Genomic DNA, 16,485 nt, shown 5'->3' on the forward strand with positions numbered 1-16,485 from the left:
CAGGGACCCTACAGGAGGCTGGCAGGGTCCCCAAGAAAGACTCCACTGGGGCAAGTCACCTGTGGCCAGGCTCAAGTCCTGGTTTTCCCAAGTGAAGGGTGTTTGAACTGAGCCCTGCAAGCAGGGAAGGGAGAAGTTTTTTCTTTCAGACACTAGGCCACTACCAGAGCAGATATTGAGGGGCAAGAGGGGAGGATGCCAGTGAGACCTGATGGGGCTGGTGCTCAGCACTCTGCAGTGGGGAAGAGCATGGTTTGCCCTGCTGAAGGGCTGAGTCAGGGCCAGAGATGGATCTCAAGGCAGAATGAGGTAGCAGATGGGGAGAAGAGCTGATGGAAGAGCCACAAAACTAAGCACGATGATAAACAGGGTCAAGATCTTTTCTTGCTGATAACCTCTCTAAGGCCACGTTACGTGTAATATCTTGTAGTCAAGGATCTTACGAAATTTCCATTACAGGACCATTAGCCTCCTCTTCAGTTGTTAATGAGAGTATTAAGTAACACCAGCTCTCCACCACCCCAGCTCTGCTCCTGTTTGCCTTAGTGGGAGCACTGCCATCAGTTCTGCTGCCTCCAGTCCTGCACCCACGCTTGCCTGGCTTCCCAGAAAGGTCCCATCTCCCTCCCCGCATTGTTATCTGTGCGGAAGCAGTGGCAGGTGCTCTCCCATGCTCCCACGACACAGGAAAGCAACACGTTTGCCTTGGATGGCAAGTCCCAGAGAGGCTGGTTCACCCAGAGAAGTGACAGAAATGCCCAGGCACTGGAGGGCATGGGGGCCATGCTACAGCAGGAAATGAGGTGGCTTCGCTCTGCTTTGTTTTTAATCTCCCTGACACTCTTCTGTGCCTGAATGGGATTAGAGAAGCAACAAGGGAGCTTCACTGCCAGGCACACTCCATGGCAACACATCAGGTTTAAAGACATGCCAGCTCCTAGGTACGCTGCCTCATCCTATTCCCCAGGTCCCCTCTCCTGTGCTGCCTCCACGCTCCAGCTCACCTGGCTGCCCCAGGAGGTCCTGCCTAGCATCTCTCCCTCGGATGGACAGGTACACCAAGGACCAGTGAACTACCTGAACCAAAAACCTCCACAGCTCCCGGACTTGCTATCACCTCTTCTTAGACCTTTCTCTTCCTCTCCAGCAACACCTGCCTCAAGAGCATCCCCAGAGCAACATCCCACCACAGCACGGGCAGCAGCCAAGCACAGGCTCCTCTGGGAGCTCAGCTCCCCACTCGCAGCCAGAGGAGAAGGCAGGAGATGTTCTGCTTTGTCTCCTCTTCCCACTGGGCCTCCCGAAAGCAGAGAGATGACAACTCAACAGCTGCCTCCCCTGTCTGGGGGATGGGGTGGGAGGCACAAGCATTTTGGGGAAAGGAGAATTGATCTGAATAAATCACAAACCAAGCGAAGCTGAAACTCAAAGCCACCTTGCCAGCTCAGATTTCATTGTTTCAATAAATGCCTAGTGAGGACAGCGCATGAAGACAGCTCAGACAAAGGCTGTCCTTTAAGGTATATTCAGCCTGACCAGAACATAAAAGGGGGACAAAGTCTGGCAAGAAAGAGTTCATTCCTTCTTGTAAGATTTATACCCCAGTTTGAGAAACCCGAGAGGCCCTGAGCTGGGGTTAACTAGCAGAGCTCTCCAGAAGTCAATGAAGCTGTCAGTTTATTATCCACAGAAGATACAGCTCACACAGCTTGAGTCCTTACCAGCCCTGAGCTCCATATCTTCCAAGAAGGCTCAGACCTGCCTCTGCCAAAAAAGTCTCCCCACAGATCATTTCTCAGGTGTAAACCCCAGTTTCCCATAGTTCACTTTTCAACCAAATCACATCTCACATCCCTCCCCGGCTGCCTGAATAAGTCAGGCCACAAGGTGGTCAAGGAAGGGCTGAGAGGGCTCCACTGCTTCCTTCAAAACTCCTTGCATTGATGATCCACACCAGAACCACAGCACACACAAGCCACTTTTGGGAGCCCACTGATTTTAACCATCTGATGCCCTTTGGTCACTACCATCCACACCAGTGGCCTCCAGCTGACCCAGTACGCACCATCCCAGAGTCTCCTTCACGATGACCAATCCTCCATCACAGCTCCACAATCCCCCCTACACCCTGAAGAGTAACACCAGGTTTAAATCACCACCGTCTAGAAAAAAAAAAAAATACTAATGAAGTCCAAAACTAATAAGGTCTGCTTTAGAATTACATCACAGGGTCTCCCCTCTTTTCCCTGCATCTCCTCTCATCACCCAGCCAGATACATGGAGGAAGGCATGGCGCATCTCTCCTAGGGATAATTAAAGAGGAACTTGCCAGCAGGTCAAATATTTACCTAAGCCTCATCAATGCAAATGTCTTATAATCCTTCTGTATCTTTCAGGGATGGCAAGAGGAGAATGGTGAGTACTCCTCCAATTTATATAGATGCCTGTAAATTGGAGTAATAAAAAGCTCATTTAGGTTATTTATTATGTAGTAATTGTATAATTATTAGTCAAATACATTTATGCTGAATGTATCATCAATAAAGAGAGTTAATAATACATAAAAGCAATATATACACACGGTAACATTCTGTGCACTCTTCTGTCCAAATCTAAATGCATTCTGACCATCTTACACGCAGACACTGCTGCTGAGCACCACGCTGGCTCTCCGAGCATCGCCTGTTAACCCCAGCCTGCCTCTCAGTACGTGCATGTTGAGGAGTGGAAAGGGAGATTGAGATGTAAGTCTCGTGACAGTGCATTTGTGGCCTCCGTGCCATTGCCAAATGCAAGCATGTAGCTAAGTGCATGAGAAAAGAGTAATCCTGCATCCAGTGGAGAGGTGTCACGGCGATGGATGAGGAAATCCCTCACGCACAGGAATGTGCAATGTCACAGGTACAAGACGAAGCCTCAAGTGCACGACGCTAATCTGCTTAATCACACTCGAGCATCCAAAGCAACCAAGTGGCCTGGGAAGGAGGTAATCACTTTTGTGCTCTCCTGTTACAGCTGCCTAACTTAACACCTCTCCTTCCCTCTGATGGGACCACAGCCATCCCCTGCCCTGCTCGGAGAGTCCCAGGTCACTTGGCCACACACCCTCCTGCCTTTAAGCATCAGCCCCACAGCTCACACCTATTTCAAGCAATACCCAGCCCTCAGCGAGGGCTGTGCCCAGGGCTACTCTCCTCCATCCCTTGGAAATGCTGCTCAGAAATGTCTTGACAGCAGCATGCCCACGCCCACAGATGCAGCAGTGAGGCTGCTACAGCAGCAGGATAAGCCTTGGGCATTTTTATTGCCCAGAAACTTGTCCCAAGCTGAGCACAAGGAGAGGTGTAGGCCAAGCGTTGCAGACATCTGAAATGTAAAGCTGGAAGAAACTCAGCTGCCCAAGCTGAAAGCATGTACTATCAATGCGTTTACCCACTCCTCCAGAGACACCTGGTCTTTATTTCAAAGGGCAGATATTGGCACACGCCCCAGCTTCACAGGCTTACAGCAGTTCCTCTGCTCTGCCTCCTTCCCCTGCCTCTCCCTGTTGATGCTGCAAACAGAAGGGCAGAGGGGCTTGCTCCAAGTGCAGTGCTCAGACTGTGCCCATGAGGAACAGAAAGAAAACACATGGACACAATTCACCATAGGACAAGGGAACAAAAAAAAACAAACAAAAAAAAAACCAACACATTCAAACAGGGCAGAGAGGAAGAGCCATCAAAACAAATACTCACCAGATCCATGCAAACAAGAGTTGGCTGACAGCAATCTGATCCTCTCTGTCCCTAAACCATGTAATCCCATACAGCTACAGCCTGACATAACAAGAACTGCAACCCCAGCATTTATGACTCCATTCAGGAGTCAAATTCAGTGATGTCCAACTCCAAAGTGCAAGCTTAGTTCCCACCTCAGGAACACGGTTCACAAAAATTGAGATTTCCCTGAAGGTTGGAGTAACCTCCAAGCTGCCACCTTCCTCCTCCTCATGTAGCAAAGTCCAAGTACCCAGTTAATGCTACTTCTGCAAGTACAGAGCATGCAGAAAGCCCCATGGAGCAGGATATCCCAGAGCAGACCTCCCCAGCCTGCCCTCCTCCCATTGCAGTGCCTGGAGAAAGGTGAGGGGAACCCTGAAGCACGTTTCTCCATGAGAAGTTCCCCTTCACCAGAGAAGGGAGAAGCATTTCGCCTTCTGCAGCCTACCTATGATCTGAATTCATGTCTCACACCCAGACAGAGAATCCCTGGTGTGACAGCTCAGGGAAATCAAATGAAGTGCCAATCCTATTTCATTTTTCAGTAAAATAACCCCCATATGGGAGAAAACAGTTCCTCCAGACATCTGCCACACATTCCAGAAAAATGCATTACAGGCATGCCGCTAAGTGTGAAATAGATTTTTAAAAGTTAAAAAGCTATTGGATATTTAAAGCATGTGTGACATATCACAATATGCTAGAGACGCATGTTAAAGAAATAACAGCACCCCAAACGCACTGTGGAGCGATGCAATTAATTCCGTGCTTAGAGAAAATCCTGGGTCATGGTTCTCTGGAAGAAGTTGGATGTGTTTTAAGTACCTACTTTAATAGCTAATCATTGTATTGTAGGGGGAACACAAGGCTTCAGTTAGAGCTGAACTACATGGCAGAAGGCTGTATGCAGCTATGCTGATAACACTAATTTTAATTAATCCCACCCTACGCTCTTCTCCCTTCCAGCACTCACTCATTTGCTTAGAGCTTCACCTGAATGGCACTTTGTGCTGAAATTTCCATAAAACATGTGGCTACTTTTTTTTTTTTTTTATGATGGAAATCAAAGTTGAATTTCAGCAGTTGCCAAAACAAGCATTGCTTTGTCCATGCAGGATTCATGAGAAGTTTTGGGTTGGGTTGGTTTTTGACTAGCACTCATTGCTGGGTACTCTGAAACACTGCTTCCATACCAGGCAGCAGGATAGCCTCTGAGACCTCTTGTTCATCCAGCAATAATCCATCCTGAGATAAATTAGCAGCTGCCATTGGAGAAAAGAAAAGAAAAAAAAAAAAAAAAAAAAAAAACAAGCTTTAAACATGCTCAGGAGAGACTTTTATTGCAACTCAATCCAAGAAATGAAATCAGAATTAAGGATAAATATGGCACCTCAGTTCTCTCCCTTTCCACCACAATCTTTCATTGCACATTGACATGGTTTCATGGTTTTTGCACAGGATATCCATGGGGAGGAATGGCATTCAGTGAAGACAGTGATGCAATATTTAGAAGTTTGCTGACAGCAGAAAAAAAAAAAAAACAGAAGCAGGACTGCAAAACATGCAGGCTCTGGGGCAAGGAACACACCCCAGGAGCAGACTGGCCCCACCAACCCCACACATGATGCCTCCATCCCATCCCTCTCTCTGCAGCCTCAACCCAGGCTCCTTGCCCCAGCCTTTATCTCCTCAGCCAGCTCCCTCCCACCCAGGCACCCTCTCCCCAGTTACCTACCCCTCCATTACCCAGTCCCCTCACCAGGATGCTCACACCAACACTCCCCATCCCCTACCCTCTCTCTTGTTTCCCCCATCACACTAGCTCTGATCTCTGGACTGATTTTTCTCCTGAGCTTCTAGGTCCCCTGTTCCAGCATCCTTCCCAGGTCTTTTGCCTGGTCCCTGTCTCCAGGACCTCAAATGACAAGTTCATTAAGCGATAAGCAGAATGAAAAGTTCAGCAACTTTAGAACAAACATCCTTTCTGGGTGCAGAGGAACATGCATTATCAGGTCACCCATGCAGGGGAAGACAACAGAGTCAACCTGTAAGAAACTAAAGAAGCAGTAGTGGGGGAAAAACAAAATGCTACAAGGAAACAGCAAGGAGACTTCTGCCTCTGGAGGGTTTTCCTGTGTAAGAGAGTGGATTACCATCCAGGGCCCCTCCAGTCACTAAAATCCTATTTCCAGAGAGGATTCCAGATAAGACAACAACAGCTGCCAGCATAGAGGCTGCTAAGCAGTGAGTTACACATGTGGGGAGGGGAAAAAAAAGGCAGAAAACTCCAAAGCAGGGAAGGATCCTGCAACATCAAGGATATGAATCAAAGGAGCCACGGGGAAAGAAAAAAGCAAGCAAAAAAAAAATGCCGTGAGGAAAAAAATAACATCCTTCATTAAGAAATATCACAGTTGGCCAGCGGCACTGAACATCAGGCAGTACCACAAAGGCAATATATTATTACTGTTGCACTTCTCTGAGCGTGTCTTTTTTAATATAATTCACTTATGACAAACACTTTCAAGGCCTGGCCTGAATCTCACACGCGCGCAGAGCAGGGCCTGCCAGGTTCACCCATAAAACCAGGACACTCGCAGCAAAAGTTACATCACAAGACGATAAATATGTGAACAGAAACAATGACAAAGATTATAATAAATCACAAAGCATACTTTGTTTGAATATGGTTCCGCTTAATTATTAATAACAACGTCTGCTATCTGGCTGGTAGATGATCTCTAGCACATTTTATAGAAAATAAGGACCTCGTATCCTTATGGGGACTTGATGCTGCACTTGAGTACTGAGGTTTGGGCTGAGAAGCAAGATACAAGGTACAGGTAAACATAGGGAGCATCCTCTCAGGGTGTGTGAATGATGTGATGTGCAGATTTGCTAAGTACATCTTCGTGGTGTTTTAGTGTGCTCCCAAATGATAAGCAGGGCTTGGAAGGCAAGCAGAGATTTTGGATCTCTGACTTCAGAGACTATCAGCCTCTGCACGGAATAAAGTATTTCCACCCCCAAGTATTGAACTCCTGCCTCTTCCATGCCACAAAACAGAGCAGATGCTGTTTGTTACGAGCTGCCCATTTCAATAGGAAGGTTAATATTTTACCATGTGTTTTCTTTCCATTCCTTCCCTGTTGAGGCAAATCTCATAGCTAGCATTACAAGCACTGGATTCAGCAGCTTTCTCTTGGATGAATTTGTACTGATGTTAGCCCTTTTCATCCATGACTAAGAAATGAAATCCCACAAGAGGTGCATTTGGTTCACTCTGCCTCAAGATATCCAAGTTACTTCAAGCTACAAGCAATCTGGAAGCCCTTGTGGTATTTCAGCATTTATGCTACTCTGGGGAGGCAGTGGTAAACAACACCAGGTTATTAAAGTTAAGAAGAAACAGCGCCCACAAAGGTTTGGGGGTCACGAGTATGCGATGGAGATGTCAGAGATGCCACTTGCATGTTTGAGGGCAGAGGAAAACAGGTGCTGAGGCAGGCTGGAAATAAGATTGTCTAATTGGGGATGAAAGAACCCCGTGAGGATGAGGAGGGTGAGGAGCCATCAATCCCACCAACAACACAGCCACCAAGCCTGGGTGGCTGCTTATCAATCCCCACCTTTCTGTAGAGTGCTCTTAGCCAGGCTGGTTGGAGATCCAATCTGAGGGCATCAGCAATCAATGGAGACAGGCTGCTAGCAGTGAGAGCCAAGAATGACAGCCAGGGAAGGAAAAAAAGGAGAGGGGAAAAATGACAGACTGCTACAGATGGAGAAAGGAGAGGGGAGAGACAGGGTGGCTAGTGACAGGAGGGGCTGCCGGGGGAGTTGCGGGGACGCAGCAGCTCCGAGTCACACTCGAGGAGGGGGAGCAACAGTATCAAGCTTTTATAGACTCTGGCACAGTAGGCGATGATGAGGGGAGACCGGGGGAGAGAAAAATAAAGGATGAAAAGATAAGCAAAGAGTATGGCTTTGTATCAAGAGCCAGGACAGATTTATCTTTCCTCCTTGATGAGCTACAGCACTTAAGTATAAATGGCAGCGTTGTCTCAGGGGACAGTCAGATGGTCACCCACATCACAGCTCTGCATCCCCCGTCCTGCCCAAGGGAGCCTCTTCCCTGTCCTGACCCACTCTGACAACAGGTAGGGAGAGAGCTGGAGACCAGGAAGGCCAGGACAAGCATCTCTCCATCTCCATCCAGGCCAGCAGCAACCATGAGCAGGGCAAGCACAACCCACCAAAGAAATCTGTCTCTTTTAACAACCCTGGGGACCTTCTCAAGCCCCTTCACATTGCCCCCATGAACAAGAGGCCTGTAGCTCCATTTCAGAGAGGCTTCAGACAGGATTACCCTTGCCCCTTCCCCGTGGCAGGCAGAGTGAAGCACAGGAAAGGTGGTGGCACAGGGAGATGCAAGGGATTTGGGAAAGGGACAGCCTAAGTTGCACTAGGCCACCAAAAAAAGCATGCAAAGCAAGTGCAGGACAGAAATGGAGGCAATCTTGAGCCTGGTCCATCTTCCACCAGGCTGCAGGCCTGCAGCTGGAAGTCCTACACTAGCATTTACCAAAGACAGCTTCTCTCCAGGACCATAAAGATCTTCCCAGCTTAGCAGTTGACAGCTTGGCAGAGTCTCTGCTCATGTTCCCTCCAGGCCTGAAACAGGCCAAGTTTTTTCCTCTTAACCATCCAGCTGCAGGCCATTTGCTGCAGAGGAGATGCAACTCCTAGACGTTTCTCACCTGAAGCAGCTCTGATCAAGTATTATGCTCAGATTACACAAATTCAACTGGCTGCAAGCCCTTCCTCTCTGTGGTGGGAAGAGCATTGAGTCCTCAAGTAGGCAGCTGGTCAATTTGTTAGTGGTTAATTGTATTATTTAATTCTCATTGTTATGACAGAACATGCGATTAGAGGCCTGGTCAGAGTATTTTATAGGCCTTAACTCAAAATGACTGTTTTTATTGCCCTTTGTATCACACCAAGAGCCCCATCCAGCTCCCTCTCATGCCCTGCTACAGCATTCGTGAAGGCTGGAAAAAGCAAACTGACCATTTTTCAGAGAGCAAATGATTCTCCTCTCCAAGGCAAAATATATTCCAGTGAATAAACACAATATGTTCCAGAAGGGCTTTCAGCACTCTGTTTCAGCAGCACGCACTGCAGAGGGAAGGGGAGGTCCCCAGCAGTGGGTGCTGCTACCATCCCGGTGCTCAGAGGGCATCATCCCTCTCCTCTGGGCTGAGGCCGCCACACACCCCTCCGGCTGGCACCAACCACATTGTCTGCACTTGGTAGCACTTGCACAATACAAGACCAGTCTTCCCAAGCTAATCTGAAGAGCAATGGCTGGTGTAAATCACTCTGTTTTCACTAGGTGCAGTAGAACACTGATTTATGACAGATGAGCAGATTTCCATCCTCTCCTCTCTGCCTGCTTCCCTGCTCTGTTTGTGTACATTGACCAGAAGTTCAGGGACTTCAGAGATAACTTTTAAAAAAAAAAAAAAAAAAAAACAACAGTGCAGTGAGATTCCTAGCCCCATCCCCCTGAAGCACCTGGCCATGCAGCATTAGCAGGTCTTTTACTGCTCCTGGCATTTACTGAGGAAACAGGGCAGTAGGACATGCACAGAGCAAAAATGACCCCTCTCCCAAACCAGCCACCTCAATATTTCGGCCAGCCCTTCCTCCAACAATCGGCATCTGTCCTCCAGTCACAGACAAAAGGCTCGGAGCTTTGCATGAAGACATAGATCTGCACTAACGATTTCTTCCAGCCTTGCTTCTGATTGCCAGGCCCTATGGCCATTAGAGCTTCGGGCAGGCAGAGTCCTGGTTTCGTCTGTGCTGTTCGGTTTCACTTCCAATCTGGGGTCTTTGACTTCTCACTGTAACAACCCCCAGAGAATCAGCTGAAGGGACGGGAGGCAGCAAGATATCCTGTCTCAGCATTTGTGCTCAGATATACATGGCCAGCTCGCAAGCCAGCCAAATTTAAACCTCAGCCTTTTACATCTGCCCACTTGCCTGGAATTTCATACATCTCACACGCATGCAGCCCAGCCAATTTCTTACGGACTGCGAGCATTCAAATCCCCTGCAAGCATATCCATCCCTTGTGTGCTACTAATGACAGCGCAGGAGTTTAAATTCAATTTACACCACATTTGACTGTGCAAATGATCCCTCTAAACTTCCCATTGCAAACTTGCACATCAAACGACCCACACTAATGATTTTCCCTTGTCACTAGCTTTGCAGAGGCAGCTTCGTTCTCAGATACTCTATGGGTCCTAAGCACTGTAACACTCCCCTTGCCTCTTGCTTTTGCCTACAAACTGCAACTGGGTGTCAGGGTTTGTATCCAGGAGAAATCCCAGAATTTAGAGTATGGTTTTCCAACCCAGAGTTCAGGCAGACAATGCATCTCACCACCATAAAAAGAGAGGGACCATATTTTGGTGTTTCCATAACAAAATACTATCTCCCAACCTAAACCTGTTTTCAACATTCCCTTTTGCCTCTCATTCAAAGCATCTGAGAAGAACAAGTGCAACAACCCTGAAGGCAGCCCAGGGTGCTAGTCAGCAAGTGCTCAGTCCGCTATCCAGAAACACCCTTTTAAAGCTTGGAAAGCCTCCAGTGCATGCCCAGGGGAACACGGATGCCACCAAAACCACATCCTCTGGAGAGCTCTGATCAGCTCACTTTCCCATGCAATAGGAGCAACTGTAAAACGGATTTAGCACATTGTGGTGTGCAGAGAGGTTTCACACCACCTCAAAAAAAAAAAAAAAAAAAAAAAAAGCATCTTGCACTTGTTGGTTCTCAGGTATACAGATTTATCTGTTGGCTAAAGGAAGGTCTACAGAGAAATGTAATCAACAGAAATCAATCCATGCCTGAGGGCAGAGCAGTATCTTCCTGATTACCTAGAACAATGCAAAGCTATCCAAGACCTCAAATACGTGCCAGATTCTTCACCTGCCTCATGAGCTAGATTTGCAAAGAGAGACAGGAGGCATCTGTCTTTAAAATGGAGTAGCAGGAATAACATACACATTTCAGTGCCTTCCAGCTATGCATATAAAAGCTGATACTGCTGACCCCAAGAATGGAAAGCCATGATCCCTAGGTCCTCAAAAATGATGAATCCTGCTTAAAATTCATAAGACACTCAAATTTTGATGCATTGTTATACCTTCTGGTCACATTTTCAGGCTTTCCTCCACCTACTAGAGAGGTAGGAATCTTTCTTTTTTGTTTGTGTATATGTATAATGAAAAATTAAGTACATAATATTTTAACTATATAAATTGTATACATATAACCATGTAAAATTGAAAATTAAGCATCTATATACACATATATAAATAGAAGCAAATGTGTAAAAAGAGAAGTAAACCTAATCAGAGGATTACAGGAGCTCAAGCCTTAAGTCAGACATCAACTCTTACAAGAGTGGCAATAAATTTGCAGCAGGTGTTTGCTTATTAGTTACCTCCATCCATTTGTTATAAAGATTGCTGCCATGGTTTAACAGCACACCAGGCAACAGCTTATGTAAAAAAAAAAAAAAAAAAAAAAAAAACAGGTACAACACACTACAGAAACTGCAGATGAAATTTCCCTTCCTTCACAGAACAAATTGCTCCAACTGTAACGTAACACACCTATGCACCCAAATCTTATTAATAAGCAAAAGATTTGTCACCCCCTCAGCCTGAAAGGCACTGGCTGCAGCGGCGGCGTCCCCATGCACCGCAGCACCCCCTTAACATCTCCAGGAGAAGTACCAATTACTGACCCACGCACACATCATTCCCTTTGCTCCTCTGGCATTTGATTTTCTGCTCAGTTCACGCAGGGCAGCACCAGCAGGAGCCACCGCTGTCGCAACCTGCAACCATTTTGCACTCCGTTTGCTTGTGTGGGCCGTAACGCCTGCAGCACCAGGGGTTTAACCTGTGGGTTTTTCCCCAGCTCTCCCATCAACGTGCCCAAGGCTGGTTCACTGTTTCACCAAGCATGTAACTCAGGCTGAAATCTGCTGTGACAGCTTATAATAAAGGTAGCCCCAGAAGCTTACTAGCAGATTTAGAGCCACATTAGATAACAAAGCCCCTTCTTGGAGAATCGTTAGTGAGCTATGGGACAGCCCCTCAGTACACATAAGCAGTCCTACCAGCTCTGAGGAGTCACCCTGCTTTGATCCTATAAAACAGACACCAGTACTAAACATTAAGTGTGTACATAATCTGTTGCATAACTGGAGGCCTGACCTCCTGCTCCTAGACCATGGAAATCAGCTGCAAGCAACATTTTTCTGCATGAGAGCAGAACAGAAACCCAGAAGACCAACATACTTTACAAATGAGGGAAGGGGACTGGTATACAACAACAAACAAGAAAATGACTGAGCAGCGAGCTGCAGAGCCTCTCTTGTTACTGCTACAGTTTTAGCATTGATTTTTTTTAATGGCATACTTCATTCTTGCTCTTGCTGTCATGTCAATATTATAGATATGACCACAAAGGGAGGTCTAGGCCTCCTGGAAAGAGTTTCTTTTAATGAAAGACTCAAACAATAAACCAAATCTATCACTTCTGACCCTATGATGGGTGAAGCATGAAGTCTCTCTGGAACCCCCAAGAAGTCAAGCAGAGATTCAGATTTCCAAGCATCTCTGCCATAATCTTCTCATAATTTGCAAAGTGCATCAGGATCCATTTGTAAAGCACCATGTGGCATGGCCTTTATTTAGTTCCAAACATTTTATAAATTCATAAGATGGATGCTACACAGTTGTTTTGGAAACACATTTCACACTTTTCACCCTATTTCCCCTTCAACCTCAGCTTGAAATCCTATTTGACGTGGAGTTTAGGTTTTACATAAGGAAAAAAAATCTTGCAGCTGCTCTCTCCAAGCCATATTTCAAATATTGACTGTTAACATTTCGGCTGCAACAGCCCCGCAATCTGCAATTCAGAGCAGCCAGTCTTGTTTCTGTTCATCAAAACAGAAAATAGAGATCAACCCAAATAAACTGTTCTGCGACCAGGCTGGATTTTTAGCATGCTGCAGCAAGCCTAGCGTCCCTCAAAGACCAGCACATTCGCCATGAACCAGGCCAGCTCCAGGTGAGCATCACATCACATGCCCAGCTGATTACACAGCAGTTACCTGCATCTAACAAGGTTAATCAGGATTTTTTGAAAAAAGTCTGCTTTTCAGTAAACTAGGGCAATTCAAACATTCTTTCACACTGCACATAAAACCATCCCAGAAATGTGTAATCACCTAAAAGCCCAGTAAATACTCTATGGGGGGCAAACATCACCAATTTCACATGGAACAAATTCCATATCATAAAATGAAATTAAGATTATTTTTTTTTCTCCAAAAGCATCACATTATATACTAATACACAACCAGAAGTGACTTTAAAGCACTGACACAAGTTTGTCTTTTTCCCCCTTTCCTCTTACTGCACTGCAGCAAAGGAGTATGGCAGTTGTTTAATAGCACATAACAAAATTGCAGGACTGCTCATGGAAGAAAAAATTATCTTCATGGGAGGGGGATTTAAATAGGTGGAATGCAATTACCTAAATTGAAATTTGGTGGTTAACGACCTCGTGCTTATAAAAATTACTACATAGCTCTTAATGATCAGAGCTTCCATTTTAAGTCTCATTGACAGTACTTCCAAACATAATGATCATGAAGCTCTGCCCTAGTAGAAAGCCAATGAGAAGATTAACAGGCTTTTAATTAATGTCCCCCTTTTTCTGCTGAGTTTTCAGGAAAGGTCAGGTGTTGCTCTGCCATGGTGAGTCAGCCTGCCTCTGCCTGGCACAAGAGTCTCATGGAGTTAATAGCCCAACATAACAGGGGTGGAAAAACTTCACAATAGGAAAAAAGGAGGCATTCTTGGCAGAAATTCTTCAAAGATATTTGACTTTCATAGAAGCATCCCTTACAAAGGGGCTCATTTCCTCATGGGGATAAGACCATGAGGAGTGATTTGCAGCCAGATCACAGAACTGTATGTTTTAAACAATGTTGTCAATAAAATTGTGATGCCAAGAGCATATATTTACTTTCAAGAAAACTTGAGGTTGCAGAAACACTCCCTCTTTAAAAAAAGATAAATATGGGAACTACTTCATACATGATCCATTCGAAGATCCTCTTATAGTCCTCTATAAGAGGGGAAAAATAAACAGAGGAGCAGAATCTTCTCCATTCAGTCTCTGTCTTACAAATAATCTCCTCAATTCACCCAGCAACCCTGGGTGAAAATTCATGAAGCAACCCTTCCAAGAGACTTCCAGCAGCCCCACCACAACCCTTCACACCTGTGTCACACATGGCCAGGTGGAAAGCCATCAACAGGTGATGCTCCCCTCTGTAGCATCTGCTATGAAACAGTCCTTTTCAAAGTCAAGCACCACACATGTACCCTTAAACGCTAAGCTCCTTGAGTAACACAATTCTAGGATGTTAAAAACAAACTCCACATTACGTACCAAACTGCAGGGATTGTTTAGATTGATTTATTTTTAGCCAGAAACATGGATGCTTTTCTTCCCCAACAGCCTTCTTCCTCAAAAGCAAATAAATCATCATCCCAAACGTGGCCTACTACTTTTCTATCATCTTCTGAGTGCAGCCTTTTCACGGACACTAATCTTTCATGCTTTATTCTGAGCCCACCCCACGCTGGGACAGGATTCCCAGGACATAGAGCTAGCACAGCCACACAGTAATTGAAAAGTAATGCATAATTCAGTACAAAGTTTCAAAATTTTAAGGAGCAACCAGTAGAAAGGAAAGCAGAAACCCTAGATCTCCAACAGATTCTGTCATAACCTACGCTTGAGACTGTAAAACCTTTTTAAGAGCTTCTGAACTTTAAGACAAGAGCTCAGATCTGAAACCCAAACCTTTCACTGCCTTTGAAGTTCAAACAAATCTCCAGATTCATCAGCCATCTAAGGTCATCTGCTAACTGCACCTCCAGACTTCACTCGGGGTTTAGCTCCTCATCCTGAAAAGTCTCCTAGCAATATTTTGCAAGTCTCTGTTGTGTGACCAGACACTCAGATTTAACCTAGAAATTGATACATCAAAACCAAAAACCATCTTTATGTATAACAGCCACCTAACTTAGAACTAAGAAACTTCCAGGGGGAAAAAAAGAAAAACACCACCACATGAGATTTTTGGCCAGAAAAAGGTTTATGTAAAATTTCAGACCAACCTCTCTGATGATTCATCATCTCCTCCACTTCCTCCCACTTTGAAGGACTCCACAATCCAAAGAGCAACAATTGCCCTCCACCTGCTTTTTATATCATTACTACCTAGCGACCTTGGTACTAATTAGCCATGTAGGTGCCTATCGTTTGCAGGGCTCCCCTTGCAGCCAAGGCACCAAGATTGAATGGGGACATGTGTGTGTGATTAGTGGCCTCCCTTGCATGGGAAGGATATAATCACATCCCAAAGGATGTATAAGGCTCACCACCACACTTGTTAATATGTCCTCCACTTCATTCATGGCCAGAAATCATGATGAGACCTCTCCAGGACAGTGATGTCTGCTTGTGGGAAACACAATTGGTCACCATAGTACCTTGCAAGGTTGAGGAGTGGTGGTTCCTTGCAAAGAACAAGCTCAACTCTTACTAACCATGTATGCCCACAGGAGGGGGACACCTTGTCCATCCATGGTGGACCTGCCCACAAGCTCCTGGGCCAGCAGCATCTCTCTCTGTCTCTGTGTGCAGGGAAGGGGAAGACAAGGCCTTTTTACAGCACTTCTCCCTATCTCTCCTTCTCCCCCACTCATCCCTCTACAATCCAGGCTGTCAGCAGCTCTCTCTGAAGTCCCTTCTTTCATAAGCAGCTTCTTTTGAACACACATTGCAACAGCTGATGTTTTGTTTAAATGCAAGCCATGGACAAAATGATTCATTACATATGAAGGAAACTTCACTACTTACCTGGCAGGTGTCCCGGGTGGGCAGGGAGAGGGGAGGGACAGGGCAGGAGGGAGCAGGAGGTGAGACGGGAGGAGAGGCAGCCTGGAAAGGATATGGATTGCACACCATTTTGATGCACCAGTTCCGAGGGCTGGTGGTCTGCTTCAAGCAGAAGAAGACAACCGGGGCCAAGTCGGGGTAGGGGACATCGGGATCTGGCGGGGAGGTGGCTTCTTCATCCTCACCCAGCTCTGGGGAGGATGGGGACTGCTCTGGCGGCGTTTGCTGCTCCGAGACCCCCAGGTCCACAGGCTCCAGTGGGCAGCTGGTGGAGGCGTTGGGGGGCTGAGGGCCCGCGGGCCAGGTGGAGGGAGGCTGGGGGATGTACTCTGCCATGCCCGCCACAAGCAAGAACCCCTGGAGAGGAGGAGAGAAAGAGAAAACAAACACATGAGAAAACAGAACCAGGGCACCACACGCCAGTCCGCTTCTCTGCCAAGCCTCTTCTAGCTACTCCTCTCCAGAACTACTTAAATCTTCCCCATAACCTCTCGGATACCCTGGTATGGTCCTTCTCAGGTGATGGTGTCCACTCTTTGGAGCCAGCCTGAGCACAGAGCACTGCACTCTGGGGTGGCGTGGACCCATCATGACACACCACAACCAGCCTGCCCTTGAAATCCTTCAGATGATCCTCCCAGCCCCAGCGTCA

At 46.4% G+C, this 16,485-nt stretch overlaps 1 protein-coding gene across 1 annotated transcript in view; it reads right to left on the reverse strand.

The window, feature by feature from the left end:
- The window catches only part of CACNA1I (calcium voltage-gated channel subunit alpha1 I), a 145,919-nt gene extending 129,750 nt beyond the window's left edge, over positions 1-16,169 (reverse strand). Inside the window, exon 1 of the mRNA XM_032195274.1 lies at positions 15,889-16,169. Coding sequence (XP_032051165.1) covers positions 15,889-16,169 — 281 coding nt within the window. The remainder of the gene's footprint in view (positions 1-15,888) is intronic.
- Positions 16,170-16,485: the final 316 nt, after the last annotated feature.

This window comes from Aythya fuligula, chromosome 1, assembly GCF_009819795.1.
Source record: "Aythya fuligula isolate bAytFul2 chromosome 1, bAytFul2.pri, whole genome shotgun sequence".
NCBI lineage: Eukaryota > Metazoa > Chordata > Aves > Anseriformes > Anatidae > Aythya > Aythya fuligula.